This window comes from Somniosus microcephalus, chromosome 11, assembly GCF_052327205.1.
Source record: "Somniosus microcephalus isolate GS21.2 chromosome 11, FLI_Smic_1.0, whole genome shotgun sequence".
Lineage (NCBI taxonomy): Eukaryota > Metazoa > Chordata > Chondrichthyes > Squaliformes > Somniosidae > Somniosus > Somniosus microcephalus.
In genome coordinates, this window is record NC_140997.1 from 182,794,504 (window position 1) to 182,820,439 (window position 25,936).

Genomic DNA, 25,936 nt, shown 5'->3' on the forward strand with positions numbered 1-25,936 from the left:
ATGTGGATCAGCTTTTCAGCCGGGGGAACTGCCTCAGATTGAACAAAGGGCAGTAGAGGAGGCTGTTCCAGGACCCAGCACGGCTTATAAGGTGCCAGTGGACATTGGTACTGCCAGGCCACAGCGGGACATAGTAAAACCAACATCAGAGACTACTCCAATCTCAAGTGCGAGTGAATCTGAGAATCCACCACAAGTGGAATTAAGACGTTCACAAAGGATTCGCAAGCAACCAGAAAGACTTATACAAACCTGTTAAATTAGTCAGGGGTTAACCATGGTTAGAGCATACTGGTTAATTAAAACGTAGTACCTAGTAAGGGTTATTGTTTAAGAATTGCATACGGCAATCTTAAGGGGGGAGGAGTGTAGTAACCTGGGAGGTTATGAGTAACCTGATCCAACAGGTGCTGCTGTGGCAATTGGCCTCCTGAGTTAAGTCTGGTCTGTACTGGTTGTACTCTTTGTTTTTGCTGCCTCATGGCAGAAGCTTTTATGTGCAAGTGTTGATTAAACCATGTTACGGAGTTAACCTGTGTCCGTCTCCATCTATGGCCACCTCAAGATACCACAAACTACATGGTAACTATTGCTAGTAAGCTGAACTAGTGAAACAAGAGAGGCACAAGAAACCAGCCCCCTTCCTCAAACATAGCTGCAGTGACGAACAGTTAAGGGACAAAGTAGAGGGAGAATTTCCAAAGCTATCTGATAATAAAGTCCAAGTCCTCAATGATATGGATGGTATTGTGGAGCATTGATGGCAAAAGTTAACCTTCCAGAAAATAGTTAATGGGCTTGAACAGTTTCATTTATCCACTTACGTGGCAGATACCACCCACTCAAACCTGGGGAAAGACACCAACAGATGAGAGCAGAAGTATTCTATGAATCACCACAGTCTGTGGTTAAGACATGAAATCAATTGAAAGTACCTTATGTTTGCTATGAGTCTAGAAAATTGTTCAATTGTTCTCACAGAAATAAGCATCTTGGAAAGATGGTTTGGGGGTACTTTTCAAATTTATTATCGTAGATACTTTTATTCAAATTTCTTAGCTTCGAAATGTGCTCTCGTCTTATCTCTTCGGTATAAAAGTATAAACTGCTTATAATGAATTGGCGAGACATGTTCTGTGACGTTTGACGGTGGTAAAGATGATTATATCATTTGAGAAGGCATGTTTTAGGAATGCTCAGTAGAACTGCTCAATATTTAATTCTTCTGAAGTGAGCAATCTTTGGAAGGGTGTAAGGACACCCTGCAACATGAATTCACAATCCTCATTAGTCTCAAATTGATAAATGCCCACTCAAGAGAAATGTGCTGTTTGTGGCACAATATTAGATTACACAAAATTAGGACTCATGGGATTGGGGGTAATATATTAGCATGGATTGAGGATTGGTTAATGGACAGAAAACAGAGTAGGAATAAACAGGACTTTTTCAGGTTGGCAGGCTATAACTAGCGGGGTACCACAAGGATCGGTGCTTGGGCCTCAGCTATTCACAATCTATTTTAATGACTTAGATGAATGGACTGAGTGTGTAACATATCCAAGTTTGCTGATGATACAAAGTTAGGTGGGAAAGTAAGCCGTGAGGAGGACACAAAGAGGCTGCAGAGATATATAGACAGGTTGACTGAGTGGGCAAGAACATGGCAAATGGAATACAATGTGGGTAAGTGTGAAGTTATCCACTTTGGTAGGAAAAACAAAAAAGCACAATATTTTTTGAATGGTGAAAGACTGGGAAATGTTTGTACTCAGAGGGACCTGGGTGTCCTTGTAAATGAATCACAGAAAGTTAACATGCAGGTACAGCAAGTAATTATGAAAGCAAATGGTATGTTAGCTTTTGTTACAAAGGGATTAGAGTATAAGAGTAAAGAAGTCTTACTACAATTATAAAAGGGCATTGGTGAGGCCACACCTGGAGTACTGTGTACAGTTCTGGTCTCCTTACCTAAGGAGAGACATACTTGCCTTAGAGGGAGTGCAATGAAGGTTCACTAGACTGGTTCCTGGGATGGGGCGATTGTCCTATGGGGAGAGATTGAGTAGACTAGGCCTATATTCCCTAGAGTTTAGAAGAATGAGAGAATGTTTCTCCTGGCTGGGGAATCTAGAACACGGGATCACAATCTCAGAATAAGGGGTCGGCCATTTAGGACTGAGATGAGGAGAAATTTCTTCACTCAAAGGGTTGTGAATCTTTGGAATTCTCTACCCCAGAGAGCTGTGGATGCTTAGTCGTTGAGTATATTCAAAACAGAGGTCGATAAAGTTCTGGGAATGAAGGGAATTAAGGGATATGGGGATAGTACGGGAAGGTGGAGTTGAGGTAAAAGATCAGCCATGATCTTGTTGAATGGCAAAACAGGCTCGAAGGGCCGAATGGCCTACTTCGGCTCCTATTTCTTATGTTCTTATATGGCCAACGATTTCACACTAGTGATATGGTGGTGGAAAATGCAGCTGAATTCTGAATGCCCATCACTGACCAATTAGATAACCGTATTCCATAGTCATTAAAACTTTGCCCAAAATTGGTGAAGGGTCAGTTTCTAATTGGAGACTGGCCCAAATGATTCCAAAAGTAAGGAAACAAATATCCTTCCTAAATCTTCCTTCATTGTTTGAAGTTCTTAAAAATTACTCCAATAATGTGCCTAAACTTTAACCTTAGAATATGTACTGTCAGCCCAGTACGCAAGTGTGACAATTACATTTTCTACATCTTACTTGTGGCTTAAGAGTGAGCTTTCTGAGCTGTAGGCATGTGCTCACAGGGAACACTAAAGCTGACTAAACTAAACCAACTGCAACCATCTGGGAAACAACCTTTTTACCCCATCACTGTGAGCTGGATTTTAAAAACAGAGCTCACATGTTCCCTCAGACAATTTCCAACACTGCAAAATTCAACACAGAAGATACACTCCTTTGTCTAGACTCTAATCTTATTCATTTACAGATCCTCCAGATGGTGCTAGGCTGTTCAGACAATAATGATGATCTTGTAAAGTCTATTTGATAATTAGAGTCATTTGTGCACAAAATTCAATCTAATTAGCAAATTTGTCAATATGATCTATGAGGCACAAGGCCCAGACAGAAATAGATCAAAGTAAATGCCAAAAAAGGATAGGCCCATCCCTCAAATTTAAATCTAATCATTAGAATGCACTGGAGCAAATCTGATGACTGATGCACATATAGATTAAATAAATACGTAATTTACCACATTAAGTGACTTGCACTATACAACTCTTGATTTTTATTTCATACAAATCAACAGAAGCAAAATAGCAACAGCTCAGACAAATAATTCATGATGCACATATGGATTTGCCAACAGGGTTAGGCCTAGAAGTCTGTGACGGTTACCTGCAATTGCTGAAACAAAATATAACTCGTACGGCACGCAAAACTGAAACCCACTCTCCAACTCCAAAGACTCGTTCATTCTCTTCCCCAGAACACTACCTATCTCAGAAGGTTCTTCCTATACTATCTCTCTATTCCAGCCTCACACTTTTCATCACTAGTCCTATTTCACATAGCTTTCCAATGTGAACAATTGGCAGGCTGCCCTGCTCTCCCAAAATTCACAACAGAAATGTGAGTTTTTGCAGAATAAACAAGACAAATCAGTCCTTCGTAATCTGCATTACCAAGACAAATGGAATTTGTTCTCTCAATTCCTTTCAGTGCCATTCAAAGCTATTTTTTCTTCAATTCTATTGATATTACATAAGGATGGTCGTTATGAACAAAAGCTTTACTCAGTTCATTTGTTATTTTATATATATCTAGGAGAAAAAGTAAAATACTATTCAGAATATAGATCAACATATAAAGCAAGGCTCTTAGACAATAGAACAGGCCTGGATTTTCCTCCACCACCAGAAATGTGTCATCATGAATCCACCCAAGTTTCCCCATGAGGACATTCATTAAATATTCAGAGAGGGCATAAAGTGTTACTTGTTCCCTCTATAGGGAGCCTACTGCTTGCAGGAGGGAGGGAGAGGAGAAAGGACAAAAATGCAGTGCTGTTGCAGTATTAAAGAGGCAGCAGCAGATTAAAGGAGGAGGCCAGGAGCAATTTTCATCAATGTCTCAGGCTGGTCTTCTTTAGGGCCCTCGAATTTGCAGATTCTTCACTTGAGGTTGTCTTGTAGAAATCCAACACAAGGGTATCCAGCTTTTGGCATTGAGGGAAGGAGCCCCATGGAGCATGCCCAGTGGAAGTAGGTATCCTTGCAAGTGAACGCCAACTCTAGCAACCCCCACAAAGCTACTCAATCCAAGAAGAAGTTTATTGACTTCACCAGGTTAGTCAAGGTACAAGGAGACAATCAGAATGTGGAAAAAGAACCATGATTCACAATTCCACCTATCTTGCCCTCCACATCTTCAACAACATGTACGACTTTCCTGAAATCTCCCCCAGGAACCACAAGAACCTTCACACCTCCTTTCTTCCCTTAAACAACTTCCTCCCCTCACTCAAACCCTATCATGAAAGAAAGCAGTCAAAGGCTGTTATGAGATGCCTATGCTCATTTCCTGCACTTGTTCGCATCCCCATGAAGGAATGTTTTCAGGCACCTGGGTTGCATTCCATATGAAGGGAAGTAGAGTGCCTTCACACTCTCTACTTTCTTTTCAAGGGGGAAGGTGACCCACAACTGAAGAGAGCAAAGTGTCCCCGAGTGCCTCATTACTCCAGCTGGAAAGCATCAGCCATGTCATTGAGGAAGCACTGTGCCAAGTAGGACATTCACATTGAATACGGACTCAATTGTGGGCAGTAAGGGGACACAAGGTGGTGAAAAATAGTAGGCAGGTGCACAGATTTGTGTTTATGCTCCTTGAAAGCTTTTTGTAATTCACTGACGGGGTATGTGCAGAATGATTTGGGCAAGGTGGGGGAACGTCTGCAGGAGAAAGCAGCAGAAAGTTTTGCAGTGGACACAGATCTTAAGTAAACCTGTCTTTTATCAGCTGCATGTGCATATTTTGGCAGCCTGCAACAGGCTCCCCTGGGCTCTTCGGGATCACAGTGCGACAGCAGCATGAGCTTCATTGTATCAGTGCTGAGCAGGGGCAGTAGGGATGTAAACCGGAGTTATGATCCACTGCTGCAGAGAACAACCGAGCAACCATTCAGACACCCGCCTTTCACCAGTAAAAAATGGAGGTCTGGTGTAATCTAAAATGTAGCACACATTCATATGCATGATTAGGTGATTGGCATCACACACCAGCTGGAGATTGAGCGAGTAATACCTTCCCCTGTCCACAAAGGTGATGGTGTTCTCAAATAGGGCACAAAGAATGAGTGTACAAATTGAAGCTACTCAGCACAGCAGCAATGCTGCAGCATTCAGCAAGATGGAGATAGAAAAGGCGCAAAAAGTTAAAGAAAAATTACTCTTCTACAGTAAAGCTTCAGCAAGATCACAATGCTAATAAAAATGGTTTTGGCTGTCCTGACCCTGGCCTTCCTCCAACCAGCAATGACTCTTTTTGTTAAGAGGCAGGCCACAATTAATAGGAGGCGCAAATCCCTGGAGCAGTAAGCTATGCCTATTCGCTCTTATCTGCATGCAGTAAAAGAATAAGCGGCAGGCGATGTAGCCATCCATACTGGGGGGGGGGGGGGGGGTGATAAAAATTACCCCTTTTTATGGGGGGGGGGGGGGGGGGGGGGGGGGGGGAGGTGGGATTCAATAGTTGGCCTCCCTGCTCCATTTTCCTCTTGTGGCTGCCTGGGACAGCCCACAAAGGGGAATTAACCAGGTGGAAAATCCAGCCCAGGATGTTTTGGCTTATTCTGTCTTTCCCTCTCATGCCATAACTGAAAAGATGCAGTCTGGTTTCTCTTTCAATTTGATAAAATAGATATTGAACAGAACACTGCCACTGCATCAAGGGCAATAATCACATCCTTCATTACAGAAATAAGCTTACCTCTTGCCTTACGGTGTCAATAAACACCTTGTAGGTACCCAGTGAGGAACAAGCTTGGGCTCGTTGTTTGACAACTTCTGTGGGAACCCGTATCAGACATGCAACCTGCAAATAATCAAAACATCACATCAAGCACAAACAGAGCTGGGTCAATGCAGATCATCAGAGAATGGATGAGACTTTTCAAAATGTGATCACGTGCCGAACAAAATAAGCATGCAATTTCGAGATCACAAATCCTTTCAGTTTGCTGTCATTAAAAGAAAACAACTCTTCTACTAATCTTTTGAACTCTACTTCACACAAGTGCAATATTCATTATACGGTCTATGGCCCAAGTGCCATGTTGAAGCAATAAGAAAACTTCCTCGATTAACATGCAGCTAATCTTTTACAAAAACATGGTCATTTTTAATGTACTAATTCAGGGATATCCAATGTTTTGAAGCGGAGGCCAGATACACGTCAAAAGCAGTGAATGGGACACACATGATTACCTGGAAATGAGACTCCCATAGAAAAATTGTGAGCTGTACATGAAAATGCAAGACCCCCCCAAAAGAGAGTCCTCATACACAAAAACAAAAAACCTCCCATCCATAAAAATGCCCTATACATTAAACTTCACAGACATCCCATATGTAAATATTTCAAGCTCTCATCCTCCCATCCCACCCATCCGTTCCCCATTCCCCCAAAGCTTGAAAACTTGGGAACTTCAGCTCCTTAAAGTTTCTGGGCCTAGAAGAGTGACAAACATTGACTCCTGATTGGTGCAAAATCAGTTCTCCCTCAGGCAAATCCATCAATCAGGGAGCACCCTATAGAGCTGAGACTTCTGCTCCAGCTTTGCACAAAAGCAAGCAAAGGAGAAAGGAATGGGATGTGTGGGCTGGATCTTGTGAACGCCGTATTAGTTGAGCTCCTGTGGCGTTTTTCATGAACAAAATAGAAAACATTTGTATTTCTCTTTCTCAATGTAAATGTTATTCTTCTCATTTCCTCAAGTCCTTTGTGTTTATATCTCTCTCTAATCGACTCCGTGTCTTTTTTCTGTCTGGATCTGTATAATTCAGACACTTTCGACTCTGTCCATCTCAAAGTTTCTCATTCATTCATTCAGTCTGTCTGTCTCTATCTTTCAGTCACTCCTTCCGTCATTCTCCTCTACTTCCATCCATGTCTAACTCTCTGTGTATAGCAGTGACACAGCATCAGTTTGTGTTTATGTTTTCTTCTCTGTCTATTTTCTCCTATATATCTGGTATTGTGTATGTTCCTCATTGTTGGCACATCAGGTGTATGCTTAATCTGTGCACAGCAAGGTCTCACAAATAGCAAGGAAGTAAATAACCAGATACTGTAAATCTGTTTTAGTGATGTGGGTTGAGGGATACGTATTGACCAAGACACCAGGAGAACTCCCCTGCACCTCTTCGAATAATGACATGGGATCTTTTATGTCCACCTGAGAGGGCAGTCGGGAGCTCGGTTTAGCATCTCTTCTGAAAGACAGCACCTCCGACTCATCTCAACCTCAGTACTGCACTGAGGTGGCAGCCTAGATTATGTACTCAAATGTCTGGAGTGTGGCTTGAACCCATCATCTTCTGACTCAGAGGCAGGAGTGATTACCACTGAGCCTAGGCTGACACCTTAAAAGACCATCAAACTAATCAGGATCATGCATGATGTAACCAAGCAATGGAGCGAATCTCCAGGAGATAGCGTTAGCCCATAGCTCCTTACAATCACTACGAACACGCAACTTACTTTCTATAACGGGAAATATCTTCCTCACTCGGGAACCTGTCAACATCTCTTTTAAAGGACTGTACTGAATTAATACTCACTATATTCAGGTTGTCTGTTGCAGAGGGTGACTCTACAAAGCTAAACACATTCTAGCATCTAAACTAGCTTTTACATTCTTGCCCTCTAGTCCCACTATTTATATCCATCTCAAATATCTAGTTCAACTGGCCTAAATGCTATCCCTCTTCCAAAAACTTCAACCATATCCCTTCTGCCCCAAAGGAGGTTTCTGTCTCCCTGAGCTGGCCTTAGGACACCTGCGTTACACAGTGCGACATGTGTACCATCCCAGTCAAACTCCCCACCTGTTTATCCTCGGTTCTTAGTTCTCAGGATAGGCTCCAAGAGTTTGGGCTAAGAACTCAGGTATCATTCTGGTTACTCTCTTTGGCATCTTTTCCAGAACCTGGATATTCTTCACCATGTGTGAAGTCCATTGTTTAATGCTTTCTGGAAATCCAGATATGTATATCAACAGAAGTACAATTTGGGACATACTGCCCACTTCCTCAAAGAACTAAAATGAGGTTAGTGAGGCAGGGCCTATATTCCCTGAAGCGGTGCTGTGAATCTCTAATAACCACAAACTTTTCCAGTCATCATAAATTACATTTCATATAATGCTGTCCAACAGCTCTCCTACAACCAATGTCAAACTCCTGGACCTATAATTCCCAAAGCCCAATTTCTTTTCCTTAAATAATGGAACTACAAAGCCTTCCTCCAATCCTCAGCAACTCTGGGATAAATGGAATCAGGTTCAACTCTGCCATCATATTTGAACAATCATCTTCAGAAGTGAAAGCTGATGCAAAGTATCTATTTAGCTCACCCGCCATATCTTTATCCTCATACTTCACCTGCCCTGATAAACCTTAGGTCTGCAGCTCACCACAGTTAATCAGGTATTCTTTTTATTTGTAGGCACATAGCTCTTGGAAGCAAATTTAAATAAATTCTGGAACATATTATGAGGCTTGGGAGTGATTAGTCGTCATTTCACATGTGTAAGTTATCATTTAGGTTTACAAATATATGAAATAGCCACCTAGTGGTCAGAGGTTGCCAATCAGGCACACAGAACAAATATTAACAAATCTTGACTTTCACAGCAAAATTGAACAGCTTGGTTTTGACTTCCTAATTTCTTAGTGAACAGCACTCTTGACTTTTTGAGTCTTATCTAATCTTCTTACTCTAGATTATTTTGACTCATGCATCTTAGTTCACTCTCTTTGGCGAGTCCCAATTCCCCATATCTTCCAGAATGTCTATCCTTGCCTTAAGCCTTCAGGAATGTCCCCAAGATAATTAACAGCAAAACTCTGCCTGGTATATCATTTTAGCTACAAGGGTTATCTTTTGCCGCTATGATCCCGGTCCAGTCACTGAAAGCAGTAAACCAGCACACCAGTTAAAAATATTAAGCACCTAAGAAAGTTATATAATAGTTATACATTTGCAGTAGACATCCTTTCCCACCTAACTCCTTGAATAATAAATAATTAAAAAACACAACTCCAAATAGTTTAGCTAACACTTTGTAAATAATACAGTATGGTTCTTTTTCTTAAACTTCTCAACACGGAGAGCCTAATGAATCTGAATTATTCCTTGATCTTTCTCTTTCAGGAATTTCAAACGGATCAGTTATTTCCAAGCTGACTCTTCAAACGGACTCTCTGTTTTGAACACAGCTCCTTCTTATATCCTGGAAAAGCATTACCAGGACTTCCTGGATTTTGAATATCTGACCACTCAAATTTAAGAACGGTTAGCCACATACAAGCTGAACCAATCGCAGTCCGTGTCCATATGCAGCAAGACCTGGACAACATTCAGACTTGGGCTGACAAGTGGCAAGTAACATTCGCACCACACAAGTGCCAGGCAATGACCATCTCCAACAAGCAAGACTCTAACCATCTCCCCTTGACATTCAATGGCATTACCATCGCTGAATCCCCCACTATCAACATCCTGGGGGTTACCATTGATCAGAAACTGAACTGGACCAGCCATATAAATACTGTGGCTACAAGAGCAGGCCAGAGGCTGGGAATTCTGTGGCGAGTGTCTCACCTCCTGACTCCCCAAAGCCTTTCCACCATCTACAAGGCACAAGTCAGGAGTGTGATGGAATACTCTCCACTTGCCTGGCTGACTGCAGCTCCAATAACACTCAAGAAGCTCGACACCATTCAGGATAAAGCAGCCCGCTTGATTGGCACTCCATCCACCACTTTCAGCATTCACTCCCTCCACCACCGGCACACTGTGGCTGCACTGTGTACCATCTACAAGATGCACTGCAGCAACTCGCCAAAGCTCCTTCAACAGCACCTTCCAAACCCGCGACCTCTACCACCTAGAAGGACAAGGGCAGCAGGTGCATGGGAACACCACCACCGACAAGTTCCCCTCCAAGCCACACACCATCCTGACTTGGACCTGTATCGCCGTTCCTTCACTGTCGCTGGGCCAAAATCCTGGAACTCCCTTCCTAACAGCATTGTGGGTGTACCTACACCATATGGACTGCAGCGGTTCAAGGCGGCGGCTCACCACCATCTTCTCCAGGGCAATTAGGGATGGGCACTAAATGCAGGCCTAGCCAGCGACGCCCACATCCCATCAATGAATTTTTAAAAAAGTACTGCAGAATTATTCCTTCCTCCAGCCTGTAACCACCTAAATGTGCAAAATTCCTGGAAATTTCCTCGGCGCCTCTCCTGTTCTGCCACTTTGGCGGGTGTTCAGTGAAAATCCCATTTCCACTGAAGTTACGGTGACTGAGTAGGAGATGCTCCAAGGAAATTACCAACAATCAGAAATTAAGTCTTTTTTATGTACTGTGACTGGATTTAAAGGGACAGCCACCAACTAAAAACACGTCATTGACTTTAGAAATGTCAGTACTAGGGCTCCCCAAATACTAGCTGAACTTTAAGGTTCTGGTGGTATTCCCATAGAAACAAATGCAAGTTTATATACAAAAGCAAATGAATCATCTGAAGGACTGGTCGAGTAAATCAAATGCTGCATATTTGATGACAGCGTTCCATCCTTTGAATTTGGTTTCATTTCAAACCTGCGATCACGCAAATAACAATACTTCCAAAACAGTTAGTTAGCTCTTCTAAATATTTGATGTCATTGGGAGTTTGGATTCTTCCCCCTCAGCCCCAGCTAACACTGCAAGCCAATGTCCTGATAGGGAGGGTAGTCCGAGGTGGACAAGCAGAAGAAATAAGCTGAGCATTTTTTTCTGGTTAAACCCCAGCAGTAATCCTTGCATGCACTTGAGGAGCCCTGAACTCCAACTCTGCCAATCTGTGCCTAAGCTCTGTGGATCTGTAGAAGTGGGAGGTGTCCCTATGGTAAAAAGTGTACATTTCGTATTGGACTCATGAACCAACCAGCTTCAACTCAAACACGGTGACGTGTGGGTTTCCTGGTATCAAATGGCCATGGGGAAAAAAAATAGATGAATTGTTGCAAATATAATGGAAAGAATATTTTTGGAACAAAAGCATTCGTTGGTGCTGTCCCAGTCATTTATCACTTTAGCTAATTTTGTATCCGGATAATAGCGCACTTTACTTGGCCTTCATCAAGTTCATGAATGCAAAAACAGAAAAAGCTAAATATTAACCCATACTAACATACGATTATAACCTATAAAATAAGAGACTAATATAGTCCAGACCACATTTATTAATATAAAAAATAAAATTAAAATGAATATAAAGTGTTTATAAAGAAGTTTGATGCATATTTGTAAATTTAAGCCAGTCTTCACACAAAATAAGAATGCACTCATTTGCATTAATAGATTCATTACTTCTGTTTCACCTCAGATCAAAAAAGCTTTTACAAAAGTTTAAGTACCAATAACTGAGTTTTACAGAAGTTATTGGCCCAGAATTTGTGGTTGTAATGACGGTGTAACTGTCAGCGTTCACTGTCATTACTCTGTGAATCTGATAACAACTTCTGGATTTCCGTGTTTAACTGCGCATGTGCGGACTCCAGAAGTTGCTGTCAGTCATTCCCTGCTCCTCCACAGGACGCGCTGTCAAACTCCCCAGAGCTGGCAATCAATTGAAATCACTGAACCGACGAAAACTTCCCCTTTTATGTTAGAATATTGCTTTTGAAACCCCCCCAAAAAGTTAAAACTTGTTGAATGAGGTGTAACTGGGTTTTTAATGGCATACTGAGTCATAATTACTGCTAAACAACCGTTCTGGCCCTGAAAATCTAAATTTTATAGTTGGGGAATGCCAAATTTTTCCATTATGATCAAAATTCCATGTTTTTTTATAAATTTGTTTTAAAAGTTTATGATATTTTAGCTTCTACCTTAATCACAAGCTTTATTTCACTCTCTATAAAATGATTAAAAAGTGAAGGAAAATCAGTGCATTTTACTTCCTGGTTTGCTGTCTGTGAGAATTCTTCAATGTGATTGGTTGCTTAGCCAGCTTGATGACATCACTGGTGCTGGACACTGGAGATCTCCTAGACTTGGCGTCCGATCAAATTAACGTCCGGCGAGGTGAAATAGACGCCACAGAGATCGCTAAATCTTTGTGGGCAGCTTTCTTCATGGTCAGCGGCGAGCGCCATCACTTCACCGCTGACCGCAGAATCCGGGTCAAAGTATCTACAACTGAGTGGCAAGTTATTATGTCACAGATTAGTCCATTTTCTACAAGACCTGTTGCAAATATAATTTGCAACAAGACTGATCTGTTTTGCCTTTCTACTACTGGACTCTCTGTATCAGTTCTTCCCATGAGCTTTGAAACAAGACACAGTAATCTTGCCCGGTGTCAGCCGTGGTAGCACACTTGCCTCAGTCAGAAGGCTGTGTGTTCACACCCCACTCCAGAGACTTGAGCACATAACTTAGGCTGACACTTCAGTGCAGTACTGAGGGAGTGTCAGGGGTGTCTTTTTTCGAATGAGACATTAAACCGAGGCCCCATCTGCCCTGTCAGGTGGACGTAAAAGATCCCGTGGCACTATTTTAAAGAAGAGCAGGGGCGTTTTCCCCGTTTTGTGGGCAATATTTATCCCTCAACTATAACATAATGCTGTTTGTGGGACCCTGCTGTGTGCAAATTTGCTGCCGCATTGACTACACTTCAAAAGTACATAATTGGTTGTAAAGCGCTTTGGGATGTTCTGAGGTCATGAAAGGCGCTATATAAATGCAAGTCTTTCTTTAAAAATTATTAGTATTTGTCCTCAAGGCTACCACAGAAACCCAAGAAAACACACCACATATTAGATAATCTATAGTTAATCTAATTGAAATACCAAAATCAGTGAGGGAATGGGATAAAGATTGAATAAAATATCAACAGAAGGACAAGAAAGAACAGTAAAATGAAAGACAGCAAGAAAAAGACAAATGAAAAGACCAGTCAGTTCATTCTTTCATTACAGGAAACTTTGTGATACCCGGCACCGACGGGACCAAGCTGTTGCCGTCTCATCAAAACTGCCAGACAAACCAGCGCTAATGTTAAAACATACGGAGCTTTTGAGCTCCGTATCTAGCAACAAACCCTGTTGTTTAGCAACAGCTTCTAAACAGTCGGCCGTAGCTTGCAAGCGTCTCTGTAGCTAAGCAACAGCTTTAGCTGGACCTTGCAGAGCCTGACTGGTGAAAAAAAAGCAACGAAAAGAAAAAAAACTTACTGAACCGACTCCTGAATTTTGCTGGTGGATCTAGCATTCCGGGCAGTTTACCTCCGGATAAACCAAAGTTTCCTGTATTCAACATAGAAATTACAATACGGAAACAGGGTGTTCGGTCCAACCAGTCTGTGCTGGTGTTAATTCTTCACATGAACTGCAGTCCTAATCCCATGTACCCGCTTCTCTTCCCATATCCCTTTATCCCCTTTCCTTCAACCACCAACCGAACATATTCTTAAATGTTGATCTGATTTCTACTGTAATCACTAACCATGGTCGTGCATTCCAGTTTCTCAACCCTCTATGTAAAAGGTTTCTCCTGCTCTCTGTCCTAAATCTCTTGCATCTATGTCCCCTTGTTCTAGACCCCTTCGCCATTTGAAACAGCCTGTTTATTTGTACTCTGTGCCATCGCTTAATAATTTTATCTCTATCAAATCATCCTGTTAGCTCATCTGTGTTTATACTAAGGTATTAAACATAATTATTCTAGTTTGATATTGGTGTGTATAAACAGGGTCTCCTATGCATATGAATATAATTTCATATCAAGTTTCCTTCAAAGTTTTTCCTCTGAGATTTTAATTATCAAAATTCCTTCTGAAACAAAACGCGTCCAATTCTATAGACAATAAATGGTCAATGGTTACATACATAACTGCACTTGGTGGCAGTCCATTGACACTTTTCAAAACCCAAGTGAGAAGAACAGCTATTTAAATTCCTGGCTTCATCTTTTTTGAAATTTCTTACAAACATTAATTTTCTATGCACTGCATCTATTATGAAAGCGTATTTAAAATAATAAAGCAGCATTTTAGCATTCATAGCAACTAATTACATTACATCCCCATCAATCTTCTTAACTCTCAAGAGAACAGCCAAAGTTCCTAACCTATCCACACAGCACTTTGATCTTACGCCTGGTAATCACTGCAGCTACTCATCAAACACATGTTCTGAGCTTTCATTTGGATAAAACAATTTTAACACATCCAAGTATATTTTGCTTCAATTAGGTTTTCGTTATTTCTAATAAAGCATATCAATCTTGAAGACAAACGTAGAAGCCGAATTATTTAAATGATGTAAAGTTAAGTGACTAGTGAGCTCAAGTAATTTCTGTAAAAGGGACCCCTGAAGCATCACCATTCTACTGATACAGGTCTCATGTCAATTGTGAACACACTTAGGAACAGACTTCACTTGTCATATCCTTTTTGAATCCAAAAAGATAATTCCAAGAACACCCAGAATTCTTAAGGTTAAGAATAACATATGACCTCAATATGTCAAGAAAATAAGAATTGTCAACTTTTGAAGTATGCATAAATATTTATAGCACTTCACGCTTCTTGTCACCACATGGCCTTATGCTGGCTTTTTATCTCTTATTAATAATGGTGACAAGGTGAACTGTTAAAAAGTCAGTGATAAAAAGCAATCTCTCCAGCCGAGGGGTACAAAGGAACCAGCGGGGACTCCAGACGTCCACAGTGCAGCAATTTCACTATCCAACGAGGCACAAAGTGATCAGCAGGTCTTCCTGACTTCCACAGCATTCTACATGCTTTTTTGAATTAACTTTGATCTCTTGAGAATTGAGCCAGATCTACAGGATCTGTATTGAAGAACAAATTTGTATGTTACCTAAACTCCACAAGAGAATTTGGGCATTTCAAATACTTACACAGAATATTTGTCATTTAGGATATAGAATTAAAAATTTTGTAAACATAATATGGAGATTATAATTCTACAGGACTGTTATGTTTCATTTGACATCCATTTTTTACCTGAACATTTTTTAAAAATCTCTCTTTCAGCCCTGCTTTGTTAATTCTTAAACAATTTCTTCGATGGAAAAGGTATAGCTTTTTTTTTTTTTTTTACGCTGTTCTGATTTGGATATAAATTCTGATCTGGAACTTTCCCAGAAGCAAGGCTGTGACAAATCCTTTTCCCAGAAAATAATTATTCCCTACCCTAAAATAATAATTTGCAGCAGATGCAGGCTGATCACCATATGCTATTCGGTATTCAGTTTGTGTTGAACTGTTATTTAAAGCACCGCAAATATTTATTGAATTAATATGATGCAAATGTATGCAACATTCAAATTGTAACAGTGACTTAAAAGCTTCCATGCAGTGGGTGAGAAAATCTGCACAACTTTAAAATGTCAAAGCCACACATGAATTTTCAACATCTTTCTTAGAGTGGGATAAACACTTTAAACACACAGAGAAAATACTGTCTTTTGGTTATTAAAAACTTCAGACTGCATACACTTTCTGGCCACAGACATTAATTCCTGCGAAAATGCTTTTTATTTTACTAACAGGAGCAAACTGTTCTATTCAATTAGATCATGGTCGAACTGTACCTCAACTCCATTTACCCACCTTTGCTCCATATCCTTTGATATCCTCGCCCAACAAAAATCTACCCCCCGCAGTCTTGAAAATTTCAATTGACCCAGCATCCACAGCCTTTTGGAAAAGGCGTGGAAAAGTGCTTCCTGAATTCACTCTTAAATGGCCTAGTTCTAATTTTAATATGCCCCCTACCTATGCAAACATTTACAATGATAATTCCATATATAAATGGTTGTCGGTCACAAAGTATGCGCAGTCCTACTGGCACTTGGTGCTTGGCAGATTCAACCAAGCCTAGCCACCATTTGCATTTCTGAGAAGTTTACTTGCTTCTCATGTATTAATTTTATATCTTTTCATTTTCCCGGGCCTTTTCCCCCCACCGCACTCACTTCCAATAGTGATTCTGTTTAAGTCCCACTGCCCTCGACTCCACTCCATCTCTGCCCTGCTTTAAAAATAAAGTACTTCAGGCCTCAGTCCCTGCTGGCCGACTCATTATAACAATTTCAACTCTAGGCCTATGGCTACAATTCAGACTCCGACTTGTCTTAAAAACGTCTCTTCAGGCTTGTGGCTCTGCTCTGCTCACACCTCTTTAAAAAAAAACAGAACAATGACTTCCTGAGGCTCCATCCAAGCCCAGTGTCTCCGGGAAAAAAAAAGTTTCATAATTCGACCGCATGCTCCAGTAAAAGGAAAATTAAACGTAGCACTCTTTGCCTAGCTATCCTCCAAAAGTTTTTACATACGACCCTATTCCCCACTCTTCTGCCTTAGGCCCTACTATTGGCTCTCCCACCTTCATTTGAAGTGCAGCACCACATAACATTACTCATCTCCACTCTGCAACGTCAATAAAATTATGACTCCGCTCCTAGGAATGTTGCCAGCTGTAAAATAAAACAATTTCCAAAACTCTGGCCCCCCACTCCCTGGCTCTACAATGCAGCCGTGTAAAAAATTAACAACCATTTTGCTGCTCCAAATTTTTAAAATATAAAATAACAACAGAAAACACTGGAAAAACTCAGCAGGCCAGGCAACATCCGTGGAGAGAGAAATAGAGTCAACGTTTCGGGTCGAAACCCTTCTGCAGAAACCCTTCTATAAAGTTGTGGCTCTACTCTGACCTGCGCAGACTGCTGAAAAGAATTTGCGTAACAACCAAACTCTAAAGCAAGGTATACATTATTGGATCTCCTGTGGTGTTAGACACCAAGTCAGAGAATATGGCCTCTCTCTTCCTCGTCTATTGTCTTTATGTTGCTATTTCTTTCTCTGCCCCTCACATTTTTCTTTTTGCTTTTCTATGTTTCTTTGTCCTTTCAGTCCTTCTGGGCGAGAGGTGGTGGGTCCTATCATGTAGCGTGGCGCAAAAGGGAACTGCTAGCTCCTTTTCACATCGACTGCAGTGGTTCAAGACGAAAGCCCACCACCATCTGCTCAGGGCAACTAAGTTTGGGCAATAAATGCCAGCCTCGCCCGCAATGCTCACTCCAGAGAATGAATAAGAGAAAAGCTGCATTTTCCAATCCAGGTTACAGGGAAAACATGGCCTGCAGCCAACAGCAGGTTCTTTTTCATCCCTTCACTCATGCTTCCCCACCCCCACGATCCTATTGCATTCCCTACCTCTTGGTCTTTTAACTCCCCCCTTCCCCTATTGCTATCCCTACTTACTTGCATACCTCTTCCCTTTGAACTGCTCATTAAACCTAGGTATCCTTCCCTCCTCCTCAGCCCACAATCAATCATTCACCTCATCCTAAATCTTCCACACACACCCCCTTCACTCCCACTCTACCCACCACCCCAGGGCCAGAGGGCCCTTCACCCTCAACCTGTTTCCATTTTCCTCAAAGAGGTTTTGTTTCTTTTCAAAATTCGATTTAGTTGTGTGTTTTTTTTATGTATCAAATTATTACTGTGGAATACATATATACTTTTTGATTTCATTAAAACCTTATTTTGTACATTACAATTATAGTTAGAGAAAAATGGCAGGCAGAATATTTTCAGGAAGCATTTTGAATGATTTGTGGGAGGAAAACAACAGACGGTGGTATGACAGGTAAGCCTTGGTATTGCAGGGAAACAGAATAGGTAGATTTCATAAGCAAGTGTGTACATTTACATATAGTGGAAATTCAGAAAAATAAAGTCAGATTGTATGGTTTCACAGTACTTAATAGCTCAGAATGGTACAAACTGTACATCCATTGATGAACACCAATATCTCAGTAAGCACCATTTTAGTGTCTACACCAGATCAATCATTTTGGTCCCAAATATTAAATTAATTTAATTTAAATGCAAGACCAGTTTTAAGTCTTCGACTTAATTAGTAATTAGCTACATGTTTCAATGGCTGTAGAAATTTATACTGCAATTATTTTAGTTTATTTCTATGCAACAGAGTGGTACTTGATCAATTTAGCGAAGTCAAGGACATTTTAATTACATTGTTCTGCCTTTGTGGCACTGTCAATCAGTTACAATTTACTGAAGAAACACGGGAAGCGTTAAACCCTAGACCAGAAGGACATAAACCAGAATGTGGGCACAATACAAATCATTTGAATTTTTGAAATGAAAAAGATTGGCCTGGAATTTGCGGTCGGGATGATGGTGAACTGGCAGCGTCATTCCGCCTTTGAAACTGACCGCAACTTTGGGATTTGGCGCATGCGGAAATACCGAAGTTGCGGTCGGTCATTTACAGCTCCGAAACTGGCTGCACTGTACACGCCACCCTCCGCAGACCCGGCAATCAGTGAAATCTCATAAATCATTGAAAATTACGAAAACTTCAGCTCTTCTGCACTAAGCACGCTGTTAAATTCCCCAGCAAAAGTTAGACCCAAAAGGATTAGGTGTAACTGTGGTCTGAACAGCGTATTGACTGCTAAACAAAGGGTAAGGGCCTGAAACACTCATTTTAATTTTTTGCCGTGTGAAATTTGTCCATTTTAATAAAAATTTTAACTTTTTTTTAAAGTTTTCCCTATGTGATAATCCCAATCTTTGTTTTGCTCTCTCTAGCTATTTCAAAAAGTTAGAATTTTAAGAGCTTATGCATTTCCTTGTTCACTCTGAGAATTCTGCCTTTTGATTGATTGCTTTTTTTTTATTCGTTTATGGGATGTGGACGTCGCTGGCAAGGCCAGCGTTTATTGCCCATCCCTAATTGCCTTCGAGAAGGTGGTGGTGAGCCACCTTCTTGAAGCGCTGCAGTCTGTGTGGTGAAGGTACTCCCACAGTGCTGATAGGGAGGCAGTTCCAGGATTTTGACCCAGCGACGATGAAGGATCGGCAATATACTTCTAAGTCAGGATGGTGTGTGACTCGGAGGGGAACTTGGAGGTGGTGGTGGTGTTCCCATGTGCCTGCTGCCCTTGTCCTTCTAGGTGGAAGAGGTTGCGGGTTTGGGAGGTGCTGCCAAAGAAGCCTTGGTGACTTGCTGCAGTGCCTGTTGTTCAAACTGCTGTGACATCAAGGGGATCCCCATTAAGTTCTGTTGAATTGAAGGTCGGAAAACCCAAAGTTCTCGACAGGGATCACGAGATCCTTGTGTGGAACCAGGGCCAGCAGCGAACGCCTTCCCTTCACTGCTGACTGCAAATTCAGGGCCATTGTAAATGTCTTGGGACTGCTCAACTCAGACTGTAGCTACACAAGCGGCCTTAGTGAATTACACATTTAATTGGAAATATTAAAAGGATTTTGTGGGCACAATACTTCATTGTGCTGAACAAATCCCTTATATTGGAAGTATTCAGTGCAACATGTTGCAGAAATATCAAACAAATGAATGTACAGTATCATGCATGAAACACAAAAATGTCTCACTGTAAAAATAAATCTATCTTGTAGTGTCATTATTCTTTAACATGATGCAACCTCCACACATTGTAGGTTCTGAATCTAGCTCGATTCAAAATTCTGGGGAAAAAAAAAATCACAATAAGCAAGCCCTGCCAGCTACATATAGTGACACCACTATTTCCAGCCAGAACGGAGATGATTGGTAATACTCCAGTCAACCACGCCTGGAGACCACTGCTGTAAGTGACTTGGACTGACTTTACACATATTATTTGTATTATGTAACTATCCTCCACTCACTGCATTTTGCTGGAGAAATCACCATGCTTTTATTGGGAGAAGTTGCTGCAGTTTTGGTCATGAGTTCTGTTTGCTCCACTCTTTTTAAAAAGAGACTGTAAACAAACTTAATTTGCTGTAAAATATATTGACCCAGAAATTCGGGACCCCACGGGTGAGTACACGCAGGGTACTCACGCGTAGGCCCAACAAAAGTGCCGGTTTCGTGCATGCACTGCGCATGCGCAGGAAACCGGAACTTCCGTTCCCTTAAAGAAAGGGGTTCACAGGTCGAACGCATGCACCGGAGAGGCAGCGCGTGCGCATGGAGCTTACGTTTTTTTTGCAGGTTTCTCCGGGAGGGTAAGTCTCCAGGAGTTACACTTTTAAAAAGCAGTCGCAAGGCCTGCTTTTAACAAGGTAGTGGTGAATTCAGTTAAATTAAAACATTTTTTCCACAGGTTTATTATTTTTAAATACTTTAAAAGGTAAGTTTATTTTTAGCCCCATTAGAAACTGTAATTAATTTTTTCAAAAATTTAAATTAGTTTAAAAATTATTTTATGTAATTTATAGTTATTTTAAAAATGTGATTTAAAAAAATTTATTTGAAGTTTTAGTTATGTTTTGGGGCTGATTTGTATTTATAGTTTTGACAGCTCTTCCTGTCAAATTTATGAATGGGCATTCCCTGCTGCCATTGGCTCTCCATGGCCCACGTAATCCCAGGGGACGCTTCGAACCAACTGCGCCCCTGCGATACGCAAGCACTGCGCGCTGGCAGTTGGAGGAGGCCCAGGATCGGAATCCCACGCGGGCCCACAGCACAACGGCCAGCGCGCTAGGTAAGTGCACCCGCAGGAAGCCTCCGACCCGAATTTCTGGGCCATTGTTTGCTTTAAGTCCTGCCCCGCCTCTAACTCATTGACTGACACAGTAGTGTCAATAACTCCGAGCCCTGCCCCCAAGTAACATTTTCAATGTCAGCCCACATGGCGACCCTACTCTTGTGCACTCAAGTCACCAAGAGTCAAATGGCAGTTTGTTTTGCTTTAGAGCCTAACAGATTGTAACAAAAATAGAACTATTCTCCTGCAAAGCCAGAGGGGCTAGACCAGTGGGATTGTGGTAAGTGGAGCATGAATCGTGTCAAAGAGTGAAGATTAGAGTGCACGGAATCATTCCCTCATCAGCATCCTCCACAGGATTAGGAAGGAAGGCTTTGTGGGGATGGAGTGGGTGATTGGATGTGGACAGAAATCCCAGCCGCCAGAGAAAATCTACCAGACATCCGCGAGGTCTGAATTGCAGAGAATGGTAAACATAGAGTTCTCATTATGTAGCATGATATATACTATGATGATTGGGCACCTGTTTCAAGGATACCCAAGAAGTAGCCATGGTAGAGTGACTGGACCACTGGGTTTCTTGTCAAAGATGTGGTCGACAATTTCAAGTATTTCAATCACTTTGACTTGAAAAGTTGCATGTCAGAGTTTAAGGGCTAACCTTATCTGCAGAACCTTGCTGACTGGATTAATTGTAGTCTTGCCCTACGATACCATTCTCTTTAGATGGCCGGAAAATTAAAGAAACCAGTTTTTACTAACTCTAACAACTAATATATACTTACTTACAATTGTTAGGGCACAATAAGGGGGCTATACCTCATGCATAACTACTTTGAGAGTGCCTGATGTGGACAAAAGTGGAACAACTGTTCAATTTCTGCCGTAGACATCTTTCACCTTGATGAGCACAAAATACCCCACCAAATATATGGAAACGTGATAACTACTTTCCTCCACGTCACTGTTCTTCAGCTCAGAGACCTAGTTTGAATTCAGTGCAAAATTAGAGGCTTTAATACCTTGTATTCAGAACTCACCTCCTGGTGGTCCAAGCATCCAAAGAACAAAACTGCCTACGAATAACCACTGAGAGAAATCTTCACCACAATGCGCAAGAGTTGCAAGGTTGGTATTAAGGCAACCTCAGACATTTAGCATGCATTTAAATTGTCATGAACCTGACCGGAGTGCACTCATTGATAATGGGTCCTAAATGCAGAAAATTGCTATTCTTTGCCTGTCAAGAATTGAAGCATTTTAGACTTCATAAACGCTGTAATAGCATACAGTTACAGCTAGCAGAGCACAATGCATATTCAAGATAAACTGTATCCCAAATTATCATAAATTATCTAATTAGAAGTTAGCTGAAATGATTCGAAGTCATGGCCTCAGTGAGTGAGAACAAGGTACGTGCTCTGCCTTAACGACTGCAGCGATATGTTGATGGTAGACAAAAATGGAACCAAAAACAAAAAAAGGATAAGCACATTTTTCAGAAGCTAAATGGTCTATTCTCGTCAAATAATTCGTCAAATTAAAACCTGCCTTTTTCTAGCACAAAATCTGCTCTCTGAAGCACACTGGTACAAAAAAGTTTTGATGACAATCATACATAAATTCAAGTTTTTAGAAATTTCTATTAAGTGCACAGTACTGCTCTGAATTCATCAATAATGTCTAAAAAGAGTATCAAAGATGAAAGTAAAGTATAATGTTGCAAGACTGTAGTGGTAGGTAAACCCCTCATTTTTGCAGAGTATATTACCTTAAAAAGACAGCACCAGAGGTATCCTTAACTACTTTATCTTAAATCATCCAAGAACTATCTGGGCACACAACATTCCTGTCTAAGGAAAAATTTGATGCCAAAATTTGGTTCACTTAAATTAACCCGTCCAAATCTTATTAACCTTATCTTTAATTAACCCTTACACAATCAATCTCCCTTCAGAGGACCAGTGTACCAGAGTCAATGGGTTAAACTCTTCTTGCCAAATCAAAGTAAAGGTCAGACAATTAAATCATGAACATTTCTTTATTAATATTTATAACATAATTACCAGCATTTAATACTAAACACTAGAAAGTACTTAAGCAGTCATAATTAACGGATGGAATTAGTAAGCTTAAGGTTACAAAGGCAGTTCAAATGTATCACAGTAATTTAGCATCAGCTGGATTTTACTTTGTAAAAGTTGATTGTTAAACTCAATGTCCACGGTTGACAAAGTTCGTAGTTAGTTTATTATATCCCTTGTAAAGCTGACAAGTAAACAGCTTTGAATAACAAGTATACCAGAAATATTAAAAGTCTAGTTAGTTCAGCTTATTGCTGATCAGATTGCAGCTTTAGCAATGATTCTTTAATCTTACAATAACCCTGCCCTTCTGGGTCAGCATAGCACAGTTGGTTGCCTTGCTTCCCACTGGAGGCTGCGTCAGTCTCCTGGACCATCAGAGCAACGAACCTCCATTCATGGATGTGGTATCCATTCTCTCTCGGATCATTTGCCTCTCCTGGATAGATCCAGCATTCGCATCCATAGCTATTATTTGGACTGGAGTTAGTTCAAACCTTTCTTCCCTTCTCCAGGAAACTTTTCTTGCACACAAATGGAACAATTAAACTATATCTGACTCAACATTTGAACTTTCCTTCAGATCTGCCCTAGCTTCTCTGACCTTTAAACTCTCAGAGCCTTTCTGTTCATCTGAAAGTGTCTGAAACCATCTCTAGACTTATCTTTCTCTCTCTTTTGGTTGTTACATTCACTATCTTTTGTACCATTAATTTTCGTAAAGTAAACTCCTCTGACAGTTGGGCAATCTGGGTGATACATGTAACTACAGGGGTTTACTCCTTAGGTGCCAACAGCAAGGGTGAGCTGGCAGTAGAAACACTATGGGTAGAATTGAGGAATAGAATAAGATGCAAGACTTTGGTGGGAGTTGTTTAGACCTCCAGATAGCAACGATAAAGTAGCAGAATACATTATCACAGATATCAGAGAAGCTTGCTGCAAAAACAGAGTAGTTATAATGGGAGACTTTCATTTTCACATAGACTGGGGGGGGGGGGGGGGGGGGGAAGCAGAATAAGCCAAAGGCATTAGATTTCTTGAGTGTATTTGGGACAATTTTCTGGAAGAATATGTTCTTGAGGTAATAAGAGAACAGGCCATATTAGATTTAGTGATGAGTAATGAGCTTGAATTAGTCAACAATCTAACGGTAAGGGAACACCTAGCTAACAGTGAACATAATGTGGCAGAATTCGATATTAGGTTTGAGAGGAAGAAGGGTGCGCCATGAACCACAGTATTAAATTTCGGCAAGGCAGACTTTGGAAGGATGAGGCAGGAATTGACTACAATTGACTGGGCAGAACTATTAATGGATTAAATGACAGATGAACAGTGAGAGGTATTTGGTAGAATACAAGGCCTGCACATACACCTAAAAGGCAAGAGCTCTACATGTGTGATTAAACAACCTTGGTCAACAAGAGAAAGTGAGAGATAGTATTAAACTAAAAGAAAGGACTTTTACAAAGGTAAAGAACAGTAGAAATCCCACAGACTAGGAGAGAGATAAAGAACAGCAAAGGGATACAAGAAAGTAGTAAGAACTGCAAAAAGGGAATACCAGAAAAACCTTGAGAGGGATATCAAGGACTAAAGATTTTTACAAATATATTAAAAGAGGGTGGCGAAGAATAATGAGGGCCCCTTAATGACAGGCATAGATGATACTGTAATTGGAAATCAGGAAATAGCAGACTTACTTTTTTTTGTTTTGTATGATGGGAAAAGCTTATACTGTAATGGGATGTCTAGTTTGGCTATTCATTTGATGGCCTCCTGAGATGCTGAGTAGAGAAATGAGGTGCCTCCTGCAACAGATCTTAGTGGGCAGGTTGATGTGATGTGTTCCATGGTCTGAGACTCATGGCCACAGTCGCACTTTGGGTCATCCCTCATCTTCCACTTGAGGAGCAGGTGGCCGCATGCTCATGCCGTGTGAGGACTCGGTTGAGCGCTGTCCACTGTCTTCGAGGAAGGTCGAAGCCAGGGACCACTGATGTTGGGTCAGTGATGAGGTGTTGGTTCTTTATGTTGCATGCTTCCCGTGATTCTGTCCATCTGGATAGTCAGTCAATACCATCTGTGTGAATATTGGCTGCTGTTTCCCAGAATGGCCAGCGCGATTTTAAGTGCTTTCGTGGTGGATTTTTCAAGTCTTCGTGAATGGGAAGGTCGGTGTTGCTCATGATTTTTTTTACCATCTCACGGAGCACGGTGGCGTCGCAACGAATGGCAGGCGGGGCAATGTGGGACAGCACCAGGAGCCATTCAGTTGGAGTGGACTTGAGCATCCCTAACACTGTCCTCACGGCGGCCTTTAGCTGCATGTCCATGGTCTTTCTGTGGCAGCTGCAGGACCATGAGGCAGAACAGTATTCTGCAGCAGAGTAGACTCGGGCAGACTTACTAAATAGCTAGTAGTGGTCTTCACAGTAGAGGGTGAGGTTAGTGTTCACAGTAGAGGATGAGGTTAAAGTACCAAAGATACTAGAAAAATGAAAAATAAATCAAGGGGTGGAACTAACTTGATTCAATAGAAGTAAAAAATTGGTGATGGAGAAACTAATGAGATTGAAGATAGACAAGTCGCCACAACCTGATGGTTTCCACTCCAGAGTATTAAAAGAAGCAGGTGAATAAATTGATCACGCCTTAGTCACAATCTTCCAAAACACACACGATTCAGGAATTGTCCCCTTGGACTGGAAAACTGCCAATGTCACTCCATTATTTAAGAAGGGTAGGAGAGATAAACAAGGAAATTATAGTCCTATTGGTCCATTGTCAGTTATAAGGAAGTTACTAGAATCTGTTATTAGGGACAGAGTGACTGAGCATTTGGACAAATATGAGCTGATCAGAGAGCCAGCATGGATTTGTAACAGGCAAGTCATGTCTAATGAACCTAGTTGAACTTTTTTTTAAATTTTTTTAAAGGAGGTAACTAACATGGTAGATAAGGGAGTGTCTAAGGCCGTTATTTATATGGACTTCCAGAA

At 41.2% G+C, this 25,936-nt stretch overlaps 1 protein-coding gene across 3 annotated transcripts in view; it reads right to left on the reverse strand.

Moving 5' to 3' along the window:
* Nucleotides 1–25,936, reverse strand: part of slc25a26 (solute carrier family 25 member 26) — a 321,325-nt gene that overhangs the window by 236,474 nt on the left and 58,915 nt on the right. For 2 of the 3 annotated variants that reach the window (XM_086001482.1, XM_086001481.1), the window contains exon 4: nucleotides 5,988–6,092. The exons of the other annotated variant lie outside the window; for it this stretch is intronic. In XM_086001482.1, coding sequence (XP_085857608.1) covers nucleotides 5,988–6,092 — 105 coding nt within the window. The remainder of the gene's footprint in view (nucleotides 1–5,987; nucleotides 6,093–25,936) is intronic. 3 annotated transcript variants of the gene reach the window in all.